The sequence below is a fragment of the Lontra canadensis genome, unplaced genomic scaffold (genome assembly GCF_010015895.1).
Source record: "Lontra canadensis isolate GAN:19392208 unplaced genomic scaffold, GSC_riverotter_1.0 scaffold210, whole genome shotgun sequence".
NCBI classification, from domain to species: Eukaryota; Metazoa; Chordata; class Mammalia; order Carnivora; family Mustelidae; genus Lontra; species Lontra canadensis.
In genome coordinates this window covers 399775-424271 of record NW_022631204.1, presented here as the reverse complement: position 1 = coordinate 424271, position 24497 = coordinate 399775, and the positions used below count along the sequence as shown (strand labels likewise).

General features: G+C 43.5%; 1 protein-coding gene across 2 annotated transcripts in view; it reads right to left on the bottom strand.

The window, feature by feature from the left end:
• The window catches only part of HDAC8 (histone deacetylase 8), a 217041-nt gene that overhangs the window by 15833 nt on the left and 176711 nt on the right, over positions 1 to 24497 (bottom strand). For both annotated transcript variants that reach the window (XM_032848846.1, XM_032848848.1), the window contains one exon: positions 11792 to 11897. In XM_032848846.1, coding sequence (XP_032704737.1) covers positions 11792 to 11897 — 106 coding nt within the window. The remainder of the gene's footprint in view (positions 1 to 11791; positions 11898 to 24497) is intronic.

The window sequence follows — 24497 nt, the reverse complement described above, 5'->3', positions numbered from 1 at the left end:
CTAAGTTGGTTAAGGATCTGACTCTTGGTTTCAGCTCAGGTCATGATCTCAGGATATGAGATTGAGCCCTGTGTCTGGCTCTGCAATCTGTGGGGAGTCTGCTTGAGATTATCTCCCTCTCCCTTTGCCCCTCCCCCTACTCTCTGTCTCCCTCTTTCTCAAATAAGTAAACAAATAAATTAAAAAAAAAAACAAAAAACACCCAAACAAACAGGATCAACATTCATGTCACCAAAGTCCCAGAGAGCAATGAGAAAGAGGATGGGACTGAAAATGAATTTCTTTTTTAAAAATTAATTAATTAATTAATTAGAGAGAGAGAGTGAGAGAGAGCACAAAAGTAAGCATAGCAGCAGAGGGAGAAGCAGGCTCCCTGCTGAGCACAGAGCCTGAGATGGGACTTGAATCTAGAACTCTGGGATAATGACCTGAGCTGAAGGCAGATGCTCAAATGACGGAGCCACCCAGGTGCCCCTGAAAAAGAATTTCAAGAAATAATAGCTAAAGATTTCCCAGATTTGGCAAAAGATATAAACCTACAGATTCAAGAATCTGACTGAACTCCAAACTGGATAAATCTAAAGAAATCCACACCAAGTCCTATCATAATCAAATTCCTAAAAATAAAAAATTTTTAAAAATGTGGGAAAAACTATAAAAACAATTCTGGAAAGCAGCAAAAACAGAAACAAAGTCTATAAGGGAAAGGTAATTCAAATGACTGGTTTTCTCATCAAAAACCATGGAGGCCAGAAGGATGGTAAGATATTTTTCAGGTGGTGTAAGAAAGTAACTGTCAACACAAAATTCTAGGTCTATGAAAATATTTCTCAGGAATGAAGGGGAAATAAAGATATTATCAAAGGAAGGAAAATTAAGGGAATCTGTTGCCACCAGACCTACACTAACAGAATAGCTAAAGGAAGTTTTTGCAATGGAAGAGTAATAATAAAAGAAGGAATCTTGGAACATCAGGAAGAAAGAAAATGGAAAGAATAAAAATATAAAAATATGAATAAACATAAACATACTAGGGTTTTCCCCTCCTCTTCAGTTTTTTAAATTATGTTTAATGATTGAACCAGAAATGATAACACTGATGTAGTTGTAATGTATGTAGAGGAAATACTTAAGGCAATTATATTATAAATGGGAGAGGGGAAAGGACTTAGAGGTAGGTAAGTTTTCTAAACTTCATTCTAACTGGTAAAATGTTGATACTAGCAGACTGTGGTAAGTTAGGCACATATAATATATATCCAGAGACAGCACTAAAAAGCCTACACAGAGAGATACAAACAAAACCACTAAGGATGAATCAAAATGAAATTTGAACAGAGGTATAAGTTACCAACAGTAAAGGATGAAGAAGAAAACATAGAAGGAACAAAGGGAACAAAGAGAAAACAAAACATAAAGGGGCGCCTAGGTGGCTCAGTCAGTTAAGCAGCTGCCTTTGGCTCAGGTCATGATCCCAGGGTCCTGGGATTGAGCCCCACATTGGGCTCCCTGCTCAGTGGAGAGCCTGCTTCTCCCTTTCCCTCTGCCTGCTGCTCTGCCTACTTGTGCTCTCTCTGTATCTCTCTAATAAATAAATAAAATCTTTTAAAAAAATACAATGGCAGATTTAGTCCCTAACATATCAAAACTACATTGAGTGTAAATGATCTAAATACATTAGTTAAAAGACAAAGATTGGCAGGGTGGCTAAAAAAGTGATCCAACCATATGCTGTTTCTAAGAAGCTCATTTCAAATATGATATTAGCACGTTGAAAATAAAAGGATCGAAAATACATGCCATGCAAACATTAATCAAAAGAAAGCAGGAGTGGCTATATTCATATCAGATAGAGTAGACTCCAGAGCAAAGAAAACTACCATGGACAGAAAGGGACATTACATAATGGTGAAAGGGTCAATCTACCAAGAAGATATAGCAACCCGAAATGTATATGCGCCAAACAACAGAGCTTCAGAATACATGAAGCAGAAACCAATAGCATTATAAGGAGAAATAGGTTCACAATTAGAACTGGAGACTTCAACATCCCTCTCTCAGCAACTGATAACAGAATAAGACAGAAAATGACAAAGGATACAGAAGAACTCTACAATGCTACCAGCCAATAGGATCTAATCGACACTGATAGAACATTCCATGAAACGACAACAGAATACACCTTCTTTTCTAGCACTCACAGAACATATATCAAAATAGACCATACACTGGGCCATAAAAAACCCCAACAGCTGAACAAAATTGAAATTATAAAGCACATGTTTTCTGACTACAGTGGTATCAAAGTAGAAATGAAAAACTTCCTGAAAAAGAAATCTCCAGGCCCAGATGGTCTCACTGGAGAATTCTACTAGAAAGAAGAATTAACACCAATTCTCCTCTATCTCTTGCAGAAGAGAATACTCACAAACTCACTTTACAAGGCATTATTGGCCTGATACTGAAAGCAAATGATGACAGTACAAAAAAGAAAACTGTAGGCTAATATCTCTCATGAATATAGATGCAAAATCCTCAAGAAAATATTAGCAAATAGAATTGAGCAATGTAGATAATAACTGTACACCATGGCCAAGTGGGGTTTATTCTAGATATACAAAGCTGGCTCAAAGTTTGAAAATCAATCAAGCTAACATACCATATTAAAAGGCTAAAGAAGAAAAATTACATACACATTATTATTAGTATCAAATGATGCAGAAGCAGCATTTAACAAAATTTAACACTCATTCATAACAAAAACTCTCATAAAACTAGGAATATAAAGGAGTACTGCTTCAACTTGATAAGGAAGATCTACAAAAACCTACAGCTAACATCATTTATTATGGTGAAATACTGAGTGTTTTTCCTTTAAGTTCTGGAATAAGGCAAGGATGTCTTCTCTAACCATTCTTATTTAATATAATATTGGAAGTCTAAGCCAGTGCAATAAAGTAAGAAAAGGAAACAAAAAGCATACGGATCAGAAAGGAAAAAAAACAAAACTGTCTCTATTTGTAGATGAGTGGTGATCTATGTAGAAAATCTTAAGGAATCTATAAGAAAACAGAATTAATAATGAGTTCAGCAAGGTCACAGGATATAAGTGCAATATACAAAAACTGTATTTCTATACAGTAACAATTTCCACATGGGAACCAAAATGAAAAAAAAACAATAACTCAAAGAAAAACTTAGGTACAAAACTTGTTTAGGATCTGTATGCTGAAAATTACAAAACGCTGAAGAAGGAAATAAAAAAAGTCCTGAATAAATGGAGAGACAAACCATGTTCATGGGTTGGAAGACTCAATACAATAAAGATGTCAGTTCTTCCCAAACTGATAACCAGGTTTAACATAATTCCTAACAAAATCACATTAAGGTATTTTGTAGATATAGACAAGATTATTCTAAAACTTATATGGAAAGCAAAGGAACTGGTATAAGCTAAAACAATTTTGAAAAAGAAGAAAGAGGAATCACTCTACCTGATTTAAGGTTTTTTATATAGCTATAGTAATCAAGACTGTGAGGAGAAATAATCACATAGCTCAATGGAGCAGAAGAGAAAACTCGGAAAGACTGTTGTCTTGGAGTAAAGGAAGGTTTTGGAAAGGAATGTGGTCCTAGGTAGCTCTCTGGACTTTACACCCTTCTACTAGACAAAAGAGGCTTTACAGCATGAGTCAAAGGAAAATCTGCTCTCTTGAGTGGATAGCTGGAAGCACTTAAGAATTACTAGAGGTACTTAAGAAAGGAAACAGCACCTGAGACGTAAAATTCTCACTCTCCAGTCCCTATCTTTCTAGCTGTGTGCAGGTGCAGTGACCAGGTTTTGTAAACCAAAAATTAGGAAATAAGTTCTGATAAAATGATAGCAATAATAATAATTAAAAGCTCAAACATGTAGGGGCACCTGGGTGGTTCAGTTGGTTGAGCATCTGACTCTTGCTTTCAGCTCAGTTCATGGGGATTGAGCCCCACATTGGGCTGCATGCTCAGTAAGAGTCTGCTTGAGATTCTCTCTCCGTCTCCCTACCCCTCCTGCTTGTGCTCTCTCTCTAAAATAAAAAATGAATAAATCTTAAAAAAAAAAATAAAACCTCAAACACATATTACTTTTTTCTGAATAACAAAGCAACACATATTCATGGTAGAAATTTTGAAAAATACAGAAACACAAGAAAGAACAAGTTAAAAAAATACTCATAATCCTAGTTCTACCACCAAAGTAACTACTGTTAGTATTTTTGTTGTATTTCCTTCTGGTGTTTCTCTGTATATATCCACACACTCACTCATACACACATTATATCTACAAAATTGAGACTATATGGTATTAAATCATTTTGTATCCTGTTATTTCTCACTTAATATTATTATCATGGCAATAATTTTGTGGCATCCAATTGCTTTTAAAATTTTCTTTTTAATTGGCTGCAACAACTCTTCTATGTAGATGTATTTGAGACAATGTATCATCATACCTCTAATTCAACATATCAAAACAGAACACATCAAGGATATGTTTCTGTAAAACTATCCCCCTCCTCCAATGGCTCCCCATCCCAGTTGGTATCCAGGCTGGAAAGCTCAGAATCATCTTTACTTCTTCTTTTCTTTTTGATCCCCTATACATGACCCATTTCTAAGTGTTATTGATACTCTCTTCCAAACAACTCAGCCATTTGGGAGGAATAGGATAGGGAATATCCTAATATCACTGTTCTGGTCCAGGCTCTTTCAGGCTCAGTCTTGGAATACCACCATGATTTATCCAAATATCATTGCATCATGTTATGTCCTAATTCCAGAACCTAGAATGGCTGTCACTTTATTGTATCCAATATGGACTACTCAGCCTGAAATTCAAGGGAACTTGTAATCTGCCCCTGGCACTCACCTGAGTTTCCCTAGCTTATGAGCACTTCTGCATTCTTATCAAATTAAATCCTCCAAACCTTTTGAAAGCAGTCTCCCTAAAGTCTTATTCCCCCACTTCTACATAGTATCAGCCTTATTATATCCTCATCTGTCTAAGAGGGTTAATTTTGTCTCCTTCCCTAGACTTCTCAGCTGTTCATTAAAGGCAGAGGCCATATTTTAAACTTCTCTTACACCTCTCATGGCACTAAGAACATGGGAGCCTCCAAAAACTAATCATTGATTGATTTAATGGGCTCTGAAGTGGAGACATAACCATACTTCTTAAAATTAACCTGGTTCACAACCTCACTTTAGGAAACATTGCAGGGTGCAAAGGGTTTACTAGGGGTAATTGAAAAAAGCAGACAGGGGATGGTGAGTAGATTTGACTGACCAATACTGTTATAAAGCAGAGGGTACCAGGTCTGGATTCAAATCCTGAGGGCACCACTTACCTGCTACATTGGGCATGGTACACCATGTCTTTGGACACCAGTTTCCTACCTTATGAGGTAATTGTGAGGATTAAATGAGATCACATATGTAAAGAACCCAGCATATGGTATAGTATAGTTGGCTTTCAATAATAGTAGTTCCCACCTCCTGGATTTATGTAGGTATTTGGTGTCTTCATAAGTAATCTACTGAGGGTTTTCATGGTTTGTTAAAAGCTGTTGTCTAGGGATGCCTGGGTGGCTCAGTCGGTTAAGTGGCTGCCTTCGGCTCAGGTCATGATCCCAATGTCCTGGGTTCGAGTCCTACATCGGGCTCCTTGTTCTGAGGGGAGCCCGCTTCTCCCTCTGCCTCTGCCTGCCACTCTGCCTGCCTGTACTCTCTCTAGCTCTCTGACAAATAAATAAAATCTTAAAAAAAAAAAAGCTATTGTCTAGGGGTGCCTGGGTGGCTCAGTTGGTTGGGTGTCTGCCTTTGGCTCAGATCATGATCCCAGACTCCTGGGATTGAGCCCCACATTGAGCCCCACATTGGGCTTCCTGCTTGGTGGGAAGTCTGCTTCTCCCTCTGCCTCTCACCTGGCTGTGTTCTCTCTCTTTCTCAAATAAATAAATAAAATCTTTTAAAAGAATAAAAGCTGTTGTCTAAGTTACTGTGACCTTAGGGAGCAGTCTTCATTTTTATTTTAGAATTTATAAGTTTTTCAGTCAGACACTTTTTAAAAGAGTTTATTTATTTATTTGACAGAGGGAGAGAGCAAGCACAAGCGGGGGGAGTGGCAGAGGGAGAGGGAGTAGGCTCCCCTTTGAGCAGGGAGCCCAATGTGGGGATTAATCCCAGGACCCTGGGATTATGACCTGAGCTGAAGGCAGACGCTTAACCAACTAAGTCACCCAGGTGCCCCTCAGCATGACATTTTTACAACTTCTCTTCCTGTTGAACAATGACAGCAACAACAAGCCTTTCCAATTCTTTTACTCTTTAGTGAAACAAGATAGGAACCTGATCAATGGGGAAGCCAGGCTGGTAGTAGGCTCTTGGAAAGAACTACAGTGGACTGGAGAAGAATAAAAGGACAGGGGATGGCTAGGGGAGATAAGGAATGGACATCACAGAGATCCTCCCCTGAAGTAATGCAAATTGGCTCGGTATTCTCTACAGTCCTGCTCCAAATCCTTCTAAGAAGCCCTAAAGCAGATGGTCAGTCTGTCTTGGGACCAACTCTGCCTTTCAACTTATCCTTATGGCTTCTCAGGAAACAAGAGAAGGTGTAGAAGCAAGTTCAATTTCCATGGTGTAGAGTCCCGCCAGGCAGGAGTGCTTCTTCAAGCTTGGAGCTTCAGCAGGCCTTGGACATGTCCAGACCTGATGTCCTAATTGCTATTCCTTAGAAGAATGTCAATCCCAGACTTCAAATTGCCCGAGGAGGGGCAGCTTACACTCAGCACAATGGTGTTCCTGAGAATATTACCAATAGATGTGCAAAGGGACTCATCTTGGGGCCATGGAACTGTAAATAGCAGAGTGGGGCTGGTAAACACCACACACTTCAGGTAGCAGGAGCTGGATGGGTTAGCTTCTTCCACCTTTTGTCCTCTTTTACTTCTCTACTCAGCTCAAAATGGAGTAGAAAGGTTCAATGATAGTATGGTTGGGTGATGGGAGCATGGCAGGGGTAGGTGTTACAGAATGTTAAAAGGCCTGGGTCAGAGGCCAGGACTGCCAAGTGTTGCTCATGGCTGTCTTCCTCCCATTTCCAAAGAGACATCTGATTTTAGATGCTTTGGGTCAGCCACGTGGAAGGAGCTGGATATGCAGTGAAGGGTGGGAAGAGTTTACCAGGGACAATTGGGAAAAGGGGGGTGGTTAGAAATGGGATTGAAAAAATGAGGTATGACAAATATACTTGACAGGGCAACACTGCAAAGAGAAGAGGGGGCCTGGAAAGGACAAACAGCCTGACTCCAAAGCCCCAGTTCAGAAAGACTAGGGTTCAAGTGTGTGCTCTACCACCTATTAGTACTGTGTGTAGCATGTAGTAGGTGCTTAGTAATTGCTTGCTGAATGAATGAACAAATGTGACTTTGGCCAAGTCACTTATCTTCTCTGAGCCTCAGTTTCCTCATCTGTAAAATAAATAGTAGCAATTGTTCTTATTATTTCACCTCTGTTGTCTCTCCCCTATACCCACATCAGTTGGCTAGTCCATCTGCCCAACCCTGCACTGTATGAGATGCCAATTCAGCCTCCTTCATCAAGGGTCAGAAAAGGCAGATGTTTATAAGGCCTTCTCTTACCTCTTATGTACTCCCCCTCCTCTTCCTTCTTACCTCTTGGCCCTATCTGTCTCCTTTTCTATTCCAGGCAAACTTGGGGTACAGTCTGGGAACTCACAGCAAGTGAGTTATAACCTTCAATTACAATGCCAACACATACTTGTGCATGCACAACTCACCCTCCCTCTGCACTCAGCCACAGAAGGTTGCAACAAGAAGCTTTTGTCCCCCTAGGGACCTTTACTCAATTCAAATGTCATCAGTACTAGGGACCAGAAAAACTCTACCCCTGTTTCCTCACACAGAGCCAGGCAGGCTTGGGGAGCTAGCCATCCCTGGGGATTGATCACATCAGCACTGTTCCAACTCTGGAAAGTTCAGTGTGAGCCAGCTCTTCTGGAGTACATCAACCAGAGGAAAGGCAAACAAGTCCAAGCACATGAAGATGGTGTGAGGATGATTTTACAGTAGTGGGCATGAGCTAAGCTGAACGATCCACACTTCCTTGTGAGCACTGACACATATCTTCGAGATTCACTGGCACTAGAAGAGCAATTTGTTAGAGCAATACATAGCTTTTTCCTGTATAAAGCTAACAGCTTGAATTGACTCTCCAAGGTTTTTTGTCTTTTTTTCCCTCTTGGAAAGACTAATGGGCAGTAAAGATGGGATAAGGTGAGGTCTAAATTTGCCTTTCCCTCCAGTCAACCCGTGGCACATGGAACATATCTCTATAAGATGAACCTCCCCAGGTTTGATCTTCAGTAGGTTAAAAAATCCCATCTTTTGTGCTTCTAGGGGAATGTGATGAGAAAGAGAAAAAAAACCCAAGCTCAAGGCTGAACAAATTCAACTGAGACATACTGGCTAAACTCCCTCCCATAGAGTGGAGCTTAATCCATCCACTCCATCATGGCCATTGCATCTTCCCAAATCAATCCATGCCTCCCCCATCCTTTGTTTTTAATATGGGGGAAGGAGGGCAAGAGACACTGTGAGAAATGGCCAGCCTCACTGAGGTTTTAATATGCAAGAACAAATGACAAGTCATGTAGGCAGGTTCAGGAAAATCTTTCAGAATGTAGAAAATTCAGCAGCTTTTCCACACTGACCATTGTCATGGCAACGCACTATCTGATGGCAGCATGCGTCACCAGGCTGGAGGGGCACGGTCTCAGTATAGCAGGTTAGCCTGGCCATTTTTAGCAACATTTGGACTTCTTTCTAGCCTCATTTCTTCTTGGTTTAGCTGAATTTCTTTCTGGTTCTGAACTTGTGAGCTCTGCTCATTTGCATGGCTAGAACACAAGACTTTGTCAATATGAAGGAGATGGCTAAATGGAAAATCTGATAATTCCTAGTATTCTATAGCCAGTCTACTTGCTGTCTGCCCTCCCTGGCTCCTCCCCACCCACTCTCAGCCATTTAATTTCTTTTCTTCTCATCAGTTCTTTCCTCTACACAGTATTACCTCCCTCCACCCCCGCCCCAACAACTGTGACTCATCTACCAACCCCTGCACTCTCATCATATTCCTTTTATTGTTTTTCTATTTTCTCATTTTTAACATACAGCATCCTAGGATCTTAGGATTAGAAGGAACCTTAATAATCTAGTACAATTGCCCTCCCCCAATGCAGGAACATGTCTATGATATGACAGTCAAGTGACTATCTAGCCTCTACTTGCAAGTCTCCAGGAACAGAGTCCTCATTCCTTTTTGGGCAGCCTGCTCCAGTTTGGGTAGCTCAAAATGTTAGAAAATTCCTCCTCCTACTGAATATAAATTCGCCTTTTTTATAATATTTACCCATGAGTCCTAGTTCTGTGCCCTGTGACCACATAGACTCTGCGACAGCCTCTCAGAGATATGAAGTAAAGACCACATCTCCCTGGGTCTTCTTTTCTCCAAAAGCCCCAGCTCCTCCAACCAGACCTCTTGGAGCCTGGTCTACAGTCTTTTCTCCCTCCTGACTGACCAGTAGCATGCTCCTGTTTGCCTAGAGCCCTTTTAAAGTGAGGATGATACTACATCAGCATGGCTGAAGGCCAACTTGTCCTGGAGACTCACACCAATGTCCCCATTGACTAAAATCCCTAGCTCTTTCAGACAAAATGCTGCTGAGTCATAACTTCCCATCTTGTGTGTGTCCAGTCGCTTCTGAGGACCCAATTCCTGGTCCATACATTTTCTCTCAGCATAACAGTCTTTGTACTGCTATCAGAATATTGTTTTAACCTGTCAGGATCTTCTAAAAACCTTGACTTACATGTAACTTACACGTCCTCTAAGATTTTTGATGACCCCCCCCCCCCCATCGCCAACCCTCAAACTAATCTTTTATCTCAGGTCTTTTACAAATGTATTCCTCTTTTGGGTTTCTTACCTTTCCTAGTTCTCTTCCCTTTGAATTACCTTCCTTATGTCTTCTCTCACTTGTCATTTCCATTTCCTCAATAGCAAGATGTCACCGCTCTGGAGATATGTGTCTGGGTACGTGTGCAGGAAAGCATGAGGGCATACAGATATCTGCACATACGGAGGTGTGAGCAAGAACCTGCAGAGGCTTGTTTAGTTTATCTGTTTCTATTGCTTTGTCTGTACTCTACCAGGATTTAGAGCCTGGATCGGGGGTGGGGGGAGGGGATGGTAAGGTTGAAGGAAGAGGGGTAAGTAAGAGAAGTTGGTTCAGGATCAGTCCCAAAGGAAATAGGGAAGTGTCCTGGGTCTGTGAGGGGCAGGAGGAAATTAGGGTGGGAGCACTAGTGTTAATCAGGGCTGCAGGAGAGTGAGAAGGACTGGCAAAGGGCCAGGAATAGAAAGAGTTGAAAGGCCTTAAAGACTGTACAAGGGAGGAGGATTTGGTTAGAAAGTGAGGATTTGTGGGGTTGGTATCCACCATGACTCCAGAGGGAGGTAGCTTGAAACTATAGGGTCAGGAGAAGGATGAGAACTATGGGACACCTCACAGAGACAATAAGCCTTGCTGTGAGCATAGCCTTATAGGTCTATGACTTGTGAGCTTAGGGAATTTTCTCTGCCCAAAGGAGCCTGGGACGTGGAGTCTCTGCCTAAGGACTTGGCTGTTTTCACAGGCTGGACTCTACTAGAGGTTAGGGCCTTAATATAACCTTCAGCAAAGACGCCCCCCTAGGACACAGTGCCTTCCCTCAGACTAACTCTGGTACAGAATAGGCCTCCCTTTCATGCTGGTTTCTATTCCAATGAGGGAGTCAAAGGTAGGAGAATTGCTACTATCTTGGTCATTATATGAATAAACATGGGAATTTCACTCTCCAAGATGGGCAATATGATACCCTTAGCCTCTTAATTCTACAAATAATTAGGACCCCCACAATATGCACACATACATACAAATTCAATTAAATACGAAAATGGGTGCCAAAACGACTTTACAATAGTGTAGAGAAAGTGAACTGAGTTATGGAGCAGCAGCTGGGGCTTGGGGAGGGGCTCTACTGGAAAGCTAAGGGCAGCTTCCCCCGACAGCTAGTGGACAATGTGATCAAGATGATAATAACCTGATGGCTGCCATTTTCCCTCTGGCCAGAAGCCAGAACAGTTGTGGGCCAGCCGGAAGAAAGGGCAGGGTAGGGAGGCTTCTCCATCTCCAGTGCTCTGGGAAAAGACTGGGGAGCCTACTCTCAGGGCACCAGAATCCAGACTATCCATTGTAGGCCTATGGTCTCTCAAGGCCAGAATGGACCATGGAACTATACAGGAACACAATGTCTGCGAGACCCTCCTTCCCCCTCCCTGAAGTCTGAAGAGGCTTGAACTTCCCTCACCTTCAAGAGGGTTTTACTGTTGTTCTTTTAAAAGAAAAAGCGTTCCAGGGCACACTTGAGAACTGGTTTTTCTCTGGAGGTGCCTCCAGATAAACCTTTTGTCCCCCTGAAGGTGACATTAGCTGGCCAAATGACAATTCCAGTCAGAGTGGCCAGTGTGGAATTCCAACGACAAGCTATCAGGCCAAGAAGATGTTTCCCTTCTAAGTCAGTGAAATGGTTAGCCACTAAAGACAAATGGTATTTGGGGAAGCCCCCAGTGACAGGTCACTGCAAGCTGGGTGCAATGAGGAGGGCAGAGCTTGAGGGGTGGTGCTCACCTTTGATGTAGTTGAGGATTTGCTGGACTCGGTGGGGCTCATTGCGGTCTGGCCGGCAGCTTGGCGTGATTTCCAACACGTAATCAGGACCATATGCTGTGAAAAACTGTAAGGAAAAGGGAAAGGCCAAAAAACAAACTAAACCACAGAAAACCTCCAAAGCAAACCACATACACACAGAACAACCGAAAGAAAACCACCAGTACTGACAAGGAAAGTACTGCCCAGGGGCGCTGGGCAGGACGATTTGGCAAAAAAGGCCCATGCCGGTGGTACCACTGCTCTTGTTCAAAAGCCCCAGGGACAGGTCACTGCTACATTATTTAGCATGTTGTTCAAGGTTCTCTCTGCTCGGGCATCCACTTTTCTCTCCAGCCTTAGTTCTTACTGCACCCTCCTCTCTGGCCACACTGGCCTGCCCTGGGCTCCCCCAAAATCCCACCATGCTTTGCGCTCTCTTTAGGATCTCTGCTGTTGCTCCTTGTTCGGGTTGCAAAGGCCCTGTCCTCAATTTCTGCTGCCTGTGAAAAACTTCCCCATCCTCCAGGCAGAGCTCAAATGTCACCTCCTTCACAAAGCTGTCCCTTATTTTCCACCACCCCCCAGAGTGTTCTTTTAGTACCTTAATTTTTTGGCCCGTATTCAACAACGAGTGCTTGCCTGCCTGTCACACGTGGGTCACTGTGCTGGCTGCTGGGAGGACCATGAAGATGGGCAAGACCTCCTCTGGGATGCACTCGCTCCTCACAGGCGCATTCTGCCCCGGACAGAGATTTGTCAACAGTGACCTGAGCTCCCTGCACTGTCAGCTTCTGGAGGGCAGGCAGCACCTATGTCTTACTACCTCCTTGATCCTCACAGGCTAATGGCAGTTGCCTGCTAGTTTCGGCTGCCTTGAATTCCCTGACCCAGGAATCTCAAGCAAGCCTGGTTTCTCCAGTTTTTCTTTTCTTGTAGCAGAGTTTATTTGTTCTTTAAATTCAGGGACTCAAAATAAAGGTTTTTGGATTCTATTTCTAGCTCACTAGATGATTCCTTGTGACCTCTGGTAAGTCACAATATCTGATTCAGCTTCTCTATGAGGGCCCGCTTGGGGAAAAACACTCCACGACAAAGGGAATCATTCAATTGGGATAAGTCATTGAATGGGAAGTATGCACAACTACTATTTCTGTTTAGTTTTTAACAGAAATAGTATTTGTGCATACTCTCTGGAGAAAGAGCATATGGTCCTTAACATTACGTGCTTTCAATAGTGATATTGTTAGGCAGTAAGTATAACAGGGGGATTCAAATTCCACGGGAGAAAATGGTAGAGAGCACATGAAAAAAGGGATGTGGATACGGGTCGTGAATTTGATGTCATTCAGAGAAGCCCAGGGTTATTGCCACTGCCACCAAATTATCCTTGTTAAGAGTCTGGATGTATATCTGGCACCATGGGAGATGCTGTGGAAGCATCTGTAAGGGTTCTAATGGCACCTTTGTGGAATCCATGGGAGTCATTTGACGGGTAGATGGCTTTTGCACATCCACAATGGAAAACTACACATTTAGTTAAAAGTAAGATGCCCAAGACTGTCCCAGTGCTTATTATATTGCCTTTTTTAAAAAATGGACTGAAATAGAAAGGAAAGGGGGGCCTTGTTCCTTCCTGCTGGAATCATTTACTCTCTAATGCCTGGAGCCCTGAGTCCTGGAGACAGAAGAAGCCTTGAGCGGAGCTCATCTTCACCAAACCAATATATGGAAGAGACACAAGAGGGGTTACCCGGGGGGATCCAGAAACTGACCCCCCAGTATGATCAAAGAAACTTGACGGGTTTGTCAAGTTTTAGATAAGGAGGGCCCCTCAGTCCAAGTTCAAGGATCTCATGGGCTTGGCTGTGGAAGAGAAGGCTTCAAACAGGTGTTGCACTCTCTTCTTAGGCGACTTCTTTTCCTCCAGAGGGTGTCAAGTAGCACACTCATTCCACAGGTATGAAAAGATGGGTTTAGAGAGAGCGATAGAAGAAAGGCAGCTGCAATTGCCTTTAGTGCTTTGATGCTGGGAGTTTGGGTCCTCTCCCAGAGTGGCCACTTAAGTGACCACTGCTGGGACCCAAACTCCCAGCATCAAAGCACTATAAAAATCAGAGGCAGGGTGCCTCACTGAGATACAGGAAGAGAGAATGTTCTGCCTCCATCTATGGAGGCAGAGGCTCACCGCTGATCCTCTGTCAGCAAGACAGGTTGTGAGCTGTCTATTCAGGGCTGAGCGTTTGAAACAATACGTCTGCACTGTGAATGCCTACAGTGTGATTACCCATACCCTTCTGCTTTAGTTCCTTCTTTGACCAAGAGCGCGCAAGGTTGCAAGATGGACAGCTGGGGCCAGAACAGATTCCTATGTAACAGAACTCAGTTTGACTGGGATTGAGCCTCTCAATCTGGCTGCATTAGTACCTGGCTTTAATTGACCCATGAATAACCCCCTCCTTGCTGAGGCAGGCCGGCTGCTGCTAATAACCAAGTCTGGGTTCCTAAACATCTCTCTACCTTGGCCAATGAAAGAGTATTCCTGGGTCCTGCTTATTTGCACTGTTCTTAGGCTAGGGGACACTCATGATTCAAGAAAGTCCCTGTTTTGTGATCCAGTTCGACATGGCAGCTGGCTGGTCCTAGCCTTGGGAGGCTCTGTTTGAGGCTGAGGGAAGTGACAGGCACCCAGAAGTTAGAGGTTTATGCCTAAGGCAAAAGTGTTGCCCTATTCCCCGCTCTGTCTCCCTCATGGCAATTCTCTGTTTCTGTGTTATATTATGCTTTTATTTTGGCACTTGTTAGCGCTTTTCTACTAGACTATGAACTCTGCAGAGGCAGAAACTTCTGTCACATTCTTTGTTGAATTGAAGTCAAGTCATCAAAGGTTCTCCTTAAACCTTTATTTTAAAGTTACGTTGAATGAAATTCATTCACAAAAGATCTAGCTGGCTGTTCAGTTGATTCTGTGGAATAATGCAAAGAGCCAACTCATAGCATTAACAGCTTTTCTGGACTCTTGAGGCAGCATGATGAGGTGGAAAGAGCCCTGGCTTTAGAGTCAGACAGAGCTGGATGTTCTGTCAGGATTTAGTCATGTGCCTCAGGTGTGCTGCTTAATCTCTCTTTTGTCATTGCTACCAGAGGGCTGAGCAGAAATGCCGACCTGGCTGGGTTGTTAGAGATAACATGAACAAAAGGGCCTAGCACAGGGCCCAGACCATAGTAGGCCTTCAGTAAATGTGAACTCCTTCTTCCAGAGGCAAGAGGCCCTTGCCTAACTGAGGTGCCTCACCCATACCCAGGGGGATGTTGGGCCAAGTACTTGGGGTGGCTATGCAGAAAGAAGAACATGTTCCTCCTGCTAGACAAAGCCCAGCTGCCCCAGTGTCCTCTTTACTGGCCTAAACCGTTAGCTCTGCCTAGGGCCTGTGGAGAAACTGACTTCTCTCACAGTTTCCTGCCCTATGCTCCTGCCACTTGTTACTGGAGAGGTGGAAAGGAAATCTGATCACATAAGGCAAAGGAGATATTGGGGTGGAGGGATTTGGCCAGCACTAGAAATAGCTTGAGGCCCCACCCTGAAACTGCCTTGCAGCCCTGAAGAGGAAAGGAAATGGGCAAGCAGCAATCCCATTCCCAGACAGGTGGAGCAGGGATGAAAGAGGCCAGCTGGCCCTTTAGTCAAAACGCTGGCTTTGATCTCAGCAAAGGAAGGAGGGAGGTGCTAACCCTTCTCCACCCCTTCCCCTTTTCCCTCAGCACTCCTTTTGCTTTCTGAGTTTCAGTTGATACATTTTTGAGGGGAACATAGTAGCGGAAAGGAGGCAAATGGAGAGTCCGAAGTGGGGTTGAGGGATGGGAACTGAAGGTAATGGCGACTTTAGGGTAGTTGGTCCTTTCTTGACTCAAGAGTCAATGAATAAAGAAATGAAATAGCTCAGTTCTCATCCAGGTCAGCCCAGCTCAAGGCCCTTTTCTTGGTCACTCCTTTCCAGCTCTTGCTCACACAATGCGAACAGTGTACACTTAGATATTTGGCCAAGAAGATATTCAGAAGAAGTCTTAGATTTGCTTTTATTCCTTCATAGTCCAATTTGGTCATGGGAGACCAAACCTGGAGCTACCAATCCTTTTATCCTTCTTCCTTCAATGTTTATTGAGTGCCTACTATGTGCCTGCCAAAGTAAGTTCATGAGTTAGATGTGTTTAGAAGGAAAAATTATTACAAAACAGTGTGATGACAGGTATAACAATAATACCAAAGATAAAAGTAATAAAAACATTTATTAAAGGCTTATATGTGTCAGGCACCCAAAGTATCTCAGCACTTTTTATGGGTTGACTAACTTAGTCCTCATAACCAACCCATATGGAGGTACTAGAATTATTTCCATTTTAAGATGAAGATCTGAAGTGTAGAGTAGTCAGATAACTTGACCGAGATCACACAGCATATGTAGTGCTGAGATTCGAACCCAGGTCATTCTGGAGATCAGCACTACCTATAGGAACCTCTAGATTACTTCAGAAAAAGTGATGTGTGTATGTGTGTGTGTGTGTGTGTGTGTGTGTGTGTGTGAGGGTGGTCTGCAAATAGGGTATGACGGCTGGGAGGGAGGCATTCCCAAGAGAGCCTTGGGTAAAGGCAGTGAGTGTGGAACAGAACTGTACATTTTAGGCACTGAAATTAATTTGATATGGCTCAAGGGTAGGGCGTAAGGAGAATTAGGACATGAGGCTGGGGAGGCAGGCATAGTTTCCCAGTGGGTGCTGCCCGCTCCCCACACTCAGGCATTTGGCCTTATTCCAGACTGGAAGGTTCATGAGGGCAGAACATTGTTTTACTTCCTGCTGTTTTGCCAGTTCCCAAAACAGTGCTTGCATCTAGTAGTTGGTAAATAACTATTTGTGAGAAAAGGAAATGAAAACTTGGGGGAGCTTATAAATGAGGGAATGGATAGGTCAGCTGTGTCCTTTAGAAGACTCACTGGCTACAGTGTGGAGAATGGAACAGCATTTGAGGGCAGGAATGCAAGGAGGGAGTCCAGAGGAAGGCTGGTGCTAGAGCCATGATGAGTGGTATCTGGGTCAGAACCATAACAGTTGTGGGAGGAATGGAGAGATTGAAAAACTGAAATGATAGCATTAATAAGACTAAACAATGAATTGGGTGTGGAAAGTAAGGAAGGAGAGAAAGCCAAGGATGTTGGACCATTTAGGAGACGCATTAACGAGATGAGGAGTACAGGCAGAGGACAAGGGCTAGTGGCAAGGTGTACGTGTGTGTGGGGAGCTCAGCAGGTAGCATTTTGAGGGTCAGGATCCTAATGATATGGTGCTCTGGTATTTAGGAGAGAGGTTGGGCCTACAATATAGGATATGTGTTAGAAATTTCGGAGTTGTCAGTGACATTAAAGAATTGGAAGAGAGGGACGCCTGGGTGGCTCAGTTGGTTAAGCGGCTGCCTTCGGCTCAGGTCATGATCCCAAAGTCCTGGGATCGAGTCCCGCATCGGGCTCCTTGCTCAGCGGGGAGCCTGCTTCTCGCTCTGCCTCTGCCTGCCACTCTATCTGCCTGTGCTCACTCTCACGCTCTCTCTCTCTCTCTCTGAAAAAAAAATAAATAAAATCTTAAAAAAAAAAAAAAGAATTGGAAGAGAATTGTCAGGGAACTGTCTTGGCTGGCAGGGGAGGCTTACTACAGAGTGAGAAGGGAAGAGAGGCAAGGAAAGAATCATGGGGAACAGCCAATACTTCAGAGGTGGACAGAGGGAGTGGAAACAATCCTGGCGACAATCTGAGATACCACAGAGAGATTAAGTAAAAAGAGGGCAGTCTTCTGATTTGTCCACGGGAAGGAGAGCTTTGCTGTAGCCAAGTCAGTGGAGGGTGTGGACAAAGACTAGAAAGTCAGAACGGGAGGAAGTGGAGATGAGAATGATGGTACAAATACACTTTTTATTTTAAGAGTTTGACATAGGGGTGGGGTTGAGGTAGGGTGGGTGATTTAAGATGGGAGGGTCTTAAATATATTTATAGGCTGAGGATAAGGACCCTAGAATGTTTGTCTTTCTGGCCCCAGAGCTCCACAAAGGAAGAGTACTGTTTTATTCATATTTATCGTACCTTCAGCTCCTAGAATGGGGCCTGGAAAATAATAGGTGATCAATTCATGCTTCTTTTTTCTTTTTTAAAGATTTTATTTATTTAACAGAGACACAGCGAGAGAGGGAACACAAGCAGGGGGAGTGGGAGGGAGAAGCAGGCTTCCTGCTAAGCAGGGAGCCCGACCCGGGGCTCCATCCCAGGACCCTGGGATCATGACCAGAGCTGAAGGCAGACACTTAACGACTAAGCCACCCTGGTGCCCCTCAATTCATGTTTCTTGAATGAAGGAAATGAAATGTGTTTGGGATTCTGAGAAGATTCGCATCCAGTAGAGAGAATTAGGGTCTTGAAAGACAGGGTGATTGCAAACAGGTAGGAACGGGGTAGGGTGGGAGGTAGTCAGTGGAGGCAAGAGAATGCTGGACAAATCTGGGGACCAGCGAGTATTATAAAGTTAGGTAAAGTTGGTAATGGAGAGCATGCGAGGCCTGAATCCCTGGTTGAGGAGACAGAACTTGCTGTGACAGGCAGAGGGACAGCCTCGATTAGATCTATGCCTTAGGAAACGTGGGAGCAAACGTAGAAAGGCTGGGTGACCAGTGTGGAGGCTTTTGCAATAGTTCAAGGGGGAGATAACGAGAGCCTGAACAAGGGTGATTGCTGTGGAGATGGAAAGAAGGGGAAAGAGACATTGTAAAGGTAGACTCACCAGGACTTTGGTAAGTGACTGGCTGGAGACAAAAGGAGAGAAGAGAAGGGAGAAGTCAAAGTTGACTCCTAGGTTTTAAGTCTGGCAAAGCGGGAGAATTCCTGTGCCCCTGACAGAGCTGGGGTAAATTAGCAGGAAGAGCTAGTATGACTAAGGGAAAGTGATGGCATTGGGTTTAGTGGGGTCTGAGATGGCAGGAGGGAATCTGGGTCACTGTGTCTAGCAGGCAGCTGAAGATGTGATGATGGTGAATGGAAGAGAGGTCATGGCTGAAGACTAAGGTGGTAAGGGGATAAAAAGATCCAGGGAATAGGCAGAAAAAGAGCAGCTAGAGAAGAAGAAAGGGAACAGCAGAGTGAAATCTCACAGTCTTAGGGATGACATTCAGCATGAGGAAGATGTTTAAAGGAATACATTTGCCATGCTGGCAATGTGCTTCTGTGGCTGAGAATTCCTCTCTCCTAGTCAGTAGGGGAATATAGTGGTACTGCTTCTAGACAGCCCTCTTTTCATTACTCCAAGTAGCTCTCAATTTTTTTTTTATTGTTAACTCAAGGTTTGCCTTTCTCTAAAAATTAGACTTGATTCCACCAGGGTAAGCCCAAGGTCGGTGCCAATTCCTCTTACAGAACCCTGAGGCTTTACTTTGCTTTCAGTTGGGGAGGTTGGCTGGTTAGGTTGGCCCTAACCAGGAAGTACATTTCTTGTCCTGAATTACTCTGTGAACAGAACTCATCATAACCAGAATAACATAGCACCAGCGCTTTGAACCATAATATGGTCTTGCATGATGCTTCTCAGTCTTTCCTATGTCACCAATTACTCCATCAAAGAACCTTGGCCCAACCATGATGGAAACAAAAAAGCTCTCCTTTCCCCAGAAAAAAACATTTCTGTTTACAGGAAGTTCAGTTATTATAGATATCACTTATGGTACATTTTATGAACACAAAATTGTGGTGGTATTATTATGAGTAAATTTTATTGCCCTGGCTTGATAACACAAAGACACAAAAATAATAACCCCATCAGTTGTTGGACTGAACTGGCAGGAAGCAACACATCAAAGGCAATTGCTTGTAGGCAGGGAAATGGGGAAGTAGGATTGTCCAGAGTATGACCAGGAGAGGTCGGGAAGATACAGCTATTGGAGATAAGATGTTACCATGGCAGACGTGAGGATGGAAACCAAGCATCCCATCTAGACCACATCTGTCCCACCTATAGTACTCATCTCATCCCTTGAACACAGAGTCAGTTCTTTTTTTTTAAAGATTTTATTTATTTATTTGACAGAGAGAGATCACAAGTAGGCAGAGAAGCAGGCAGAGACAGAGAGAGGGGGAAGCAGGCTCCCTGCTGAGCAGAGAGCCTGATGTGAGGCTGGATCCCAGGACCCTGGGATCATGACCTGAGCCGAAGGTGGAGGCTTTAACCCACTGAGCCACCCAGTCACCCGCAAAGAGTCAGTTCTTAAGAACTGTTTTATGGTGAGGCTCTTATACCAGTGCCAAGAAATGTTTGAATGAATGAGTGAATGAATGAATAGGTCTTGGAAACAGTTTCATTATTCAGATGTTTTGACAGCATTTTAACTATCAGTGTAGAAAAAAGTTTATTAAGCAAAATAATCAGGTAAACCTGGGGAATGTTAGTTTATCTGAATACTAATTATATTTAAACAGAGCATATGTCCAGTATTAACTAGTCTTATTTCATTAGCTAAAGTACTTAGAGGCTTTGTAAATACACATATATGGCCCTTTAGTGTACTATGTATTCACTAAGGTCAATCCACAGTACTTTGTGTGTGTGTGTGCTAGGTGTGTATGTGTGAGTTTGTGTGTGTGCATGTTCTATTAGGTGCTGAGTAACAGCCACGAACTTTAGCCCATGGCTTTGGACTTTCAGCCCAGTGGGCTTTCCATCACACCATGAAGCAATCAGCACACTTAAAAAGTGAGATTTCTGGAGTATTATGGGACGAGCCCTAAATTTTTGCTCCACCCGTTTAATAGGTGTATGACCTTAGGCAAGTTACCTGACAGTTGTGTCTTGGTTTTCTTGTTTGTAAAATGGGGACAACAACAGAATTTCCTTATAGAGTTGTTGTGACAAAATATGAGTTAATTCATGTAAAGCATTTAAAACAGTGCCTGAAGCATAGTACTCAGTAAGTGTTATTTAATGCTAGATGATATTATTATTATTATCATTATTATTATCTTATTAATATGATTTACCAACTGTGCAAAGAAACAGGAGTTCTGCGTGTAATGGACAGTAGCAAAACTGGATTTTTTTTTTTTTTTACAAATGCCCCTGGAGACTTAATGAGGGTGAGGTTCAAAGAGCTGATTCTGCATCTACAAACCCTGAAACCAGAAAGCAGAGAGATCAAGAAGGGAAGGATACCCCCAAATGAAAGGAATTAAAAAAATACAATGGAAGAGAGGAGGAGGGAATGAGAAATTGGAAGTGGAGGGAAAGAGCGGCAGGGGGACAGAGGTGACAGAAAGAAGAGATAAATATGGAGTACATTTGGTGAGGGAAGGAGGGAGGTACAAGGAGGCGGCCAAAGAGACAAGGACAGGGTGGCTGCCACTTGACTAGGGGTCTCCCTGCAGGCCAAGGTTTTCCTTCAGGCGTGGTTTCAGGGGTTTGGGAGAAGGGTCCTGGCCAAGACTAATACCTTCCCCACATCACTGCTGATCCTCAAATTTCCATGAGTAGAGAGAATTCCTTCTTCAGAGATATATGCAGGGCCGACTTTGGTTATACTGTATGTCTCTGTTAATCAAATGAATATTTTGGAAACAAGCCTACACATGAAGCTTTTTTTTTCTTTTTCTTCATTGACTTTTCCTTAAGCCAAGGGTGGGAATGGAAGATGGGAGAGTATAGGGATATTGCTTCGCCTGGCATGCCACTGGACAAGTTATAAGATGACCTTGAAAATGGATTCTACAGGAAGATTAGTAAGTGCTGCCTTGGCTTGATCTTTATACTACTCCAAGCAACTGTCCTCTCTCTATTCCTTCACTGCTGAACTTCTTAAAATTTCTCTTTTTTTCACCACCTTGACTGCTTCATTTCTCGGATACTTTAACCTACTGCTGTCTGTTTTCTTCCTCACACCTCCACCGAACTGTTTTCTAGAAGGATGACAAAGAGATTTCAGCTTGCTGGCAACTCTGGTTGATTGGCAGTAGCTGCTTGGGTACTGTGTTGGAAAGGATTCTGAGGCTGTGTCTAGGTTCATCAAGAAAATGCCATGATCAATTTGTCATATAATTCATGGGGTACATGGTATAAGTGTGGGGGCCGGGGAGATGTGTTCATGTGTGTCCTATATTTGCTATGCCCACTTTAGGAGGCCAAGGATGACCTCCTCATTACCAATCTACTGTCTTCTTTTCAGTTATCACTCATACTATTTGCTCTTTCTCCAGCACATGTCATCAACTACCCCCTCATTTGTGGCATTATCTTCTCTCTCATCGCCACCTCTCTCCCTGTTCCTTCTCAGTCCCCTTCCCTGAGTCATCTTCCTTCACCTGTCTCTTAAAAGTAGGTGCCCTGGGTTGTGCTCTCAGTTTTTCTTTTTCTCTCTCTCTGTAAGACTTTACACTCTTTGCTGCTGTTTAAATCACTTCTATGCAGAGATCCTACATCTCTGGGTCCAGTGTTTATCCCCAGCTTGCATTTATAACTGTCTGCTGGACATTTCTACCTGAAAAACTTGAATTCTTGGTACGTGATGCTTAATGTGTTCCAAGTGGAGCAAATTCAGTGTAAGTCTTTCCAGAGAGAACATTCATCCTGTCTTGTTGTACAGTTAGCCCCAAAGGTGAGTCCCATCATATCAGAAGCTCCTCAGCAAAGGTTTGAACTTATGACCCTGAATGGGTCAGTGTGCTTGTGCTTTGTTTAGAGGCACTGGATTTTGTGCTTTCAAAATACTTGAAATGATATGGGATTCAGGGATAGAGATTAGGGGATCTCTGTCTCCATGAGATATTCTCATTGTTTCATGAGTAACGATTTTTTTCCTCTCCATTTGTCAGATGAAAAAAACCCAAACAAACCATATCTAACCATGTGCAAGAAGACAGAGTCTGGCATTCTTTCTCAGGGGACAGCTGGATAGCTAGCAATATGTTTTGGGTATTGTTTGAAAACACTCACGGGTTATCTGCTGGGGTAGGAGGCAGGGTGGGAGGTGCTGTGGAGACAATGACGAAACAGACAATCCCTGGCCTTGAGGAGCTTATAGTCTAGTAGAGAAGGCAGACAGCTACAGGAATAACTACAATGAGATGAAGGTTAGAGGTGAATCATTTCTTTAGGGCTACAGGAACTCGAGTGGAAATTCTTAACTCTGAGCATGGGGGATGGGTGATGGATAAGACTTCATGGAGGAGATGGGAAACAACTGAACTGGCCTTGAAGGATGAGTTAGAGTTAAATAGGAAGGGAGAGAAGGTAAGAAAGGCAGAAGAAGCAGAAGGAAGATAATGAAGATATATTTTAGACAAATAATCACAAATTAATTTATGAGAAAGAACAGAGTGCCGGGTCTTGACCAGCACCAGCCCAGCTCTGTATGCAACTTTCTTGTCTTCTCTGTATAGCACATCCTTTCTTTGTGATGAACAATGGGCTGGGCAGAGTCAGGGGAAAAGTCATGGATGGACTTGAATATCAGAGTAGGATTTCTTGCTGATGTATCTGTCACAGTGGTTACTTGGGGTGGAGGCGAATCTGGGTAGTATTTGCTTAGAACTGATCGATTCATTTGTTCCCTCATTCACTTGATACCAATATCTCCTGAGCACTCCTGGGTGGCAGGTTCTGGGCACAAAGAGAGGAATGAGACTCAGCCTCTGCCCTCAAGGAGTAGATGGGGAGACAGCTGTGCAAACACTAATTCTAATGCTTTGTGGCAAGTGCCAGAATAGACATGTGGGCAAGGAGATGTGCCGGCAAGGAGCTTCCCTCTGGAGTCCAGAAATTGGTCAGAAATTCAGATCTGATCATGTCATTCCCCTCGCCTAAGAAGTGTACTTGGCTCCTCACCGACTGGAGGACCAAGTCCAAACTCTAAAGCAGGGCATACAAAGGCCCTTACAGTCTGGCCCCACTGACTTCTCCAGTCTTATCTCACACCATGGTCCAGACGATGGGCCCTACAACTTAGCCACACTGAACTGAGTATCTCCCCCTACTCCTCTTTATCTGGTTGACTCTTCTGCCTCCCTCGAACCCTTGCTAAATGTTGCTTCTCTCTTGTACCAGCCCAGGCTCCCCCAGAGGGAACAAGTGCCTCCTCTGCATTCCCACAGCTCGCAGTCAGCCTCTCTGTTCTAGCACTTATCACATTACAGTGTAATTGTTTGTTTCTATGCCTGTCTCCCCATCTAGGCAGTGTTCTCCCGAAGGCTGGGAACCCAGCCTTATTCTTTTCTTCATCCTCGAACTGTGGTATGGGCCTGGTGCATGGTAGGTGCTCCGTACATCTTTGCCGAGTGAATGAATGACTCGGCCATGTGGCCCCTTGGGCCTGGTCATTGTCAGCAGCTGGCATTACTTAACTTGAGAGATGCATAAAAAATGAAGGGCGGCCAGAGTAGCTGAAAAACAGGCGGCTCTAGTGACATCAGGAAAAACACAAAACTGGAGAAGGCTGGGACAATGCCCCCACTCAGCCTTTTAACAAATGACTCTCCCTTCTAAGCAGCCCCTCTTTGTCTCCCTCCCATTCACTTTCGAAAACCCAGTCATTGAACCGATCCTAATTATTCATGGTCAGTGGCATATACAGGAAACACTTCGTTTACAAGCAATTAAAATACACTAAAATAGATTT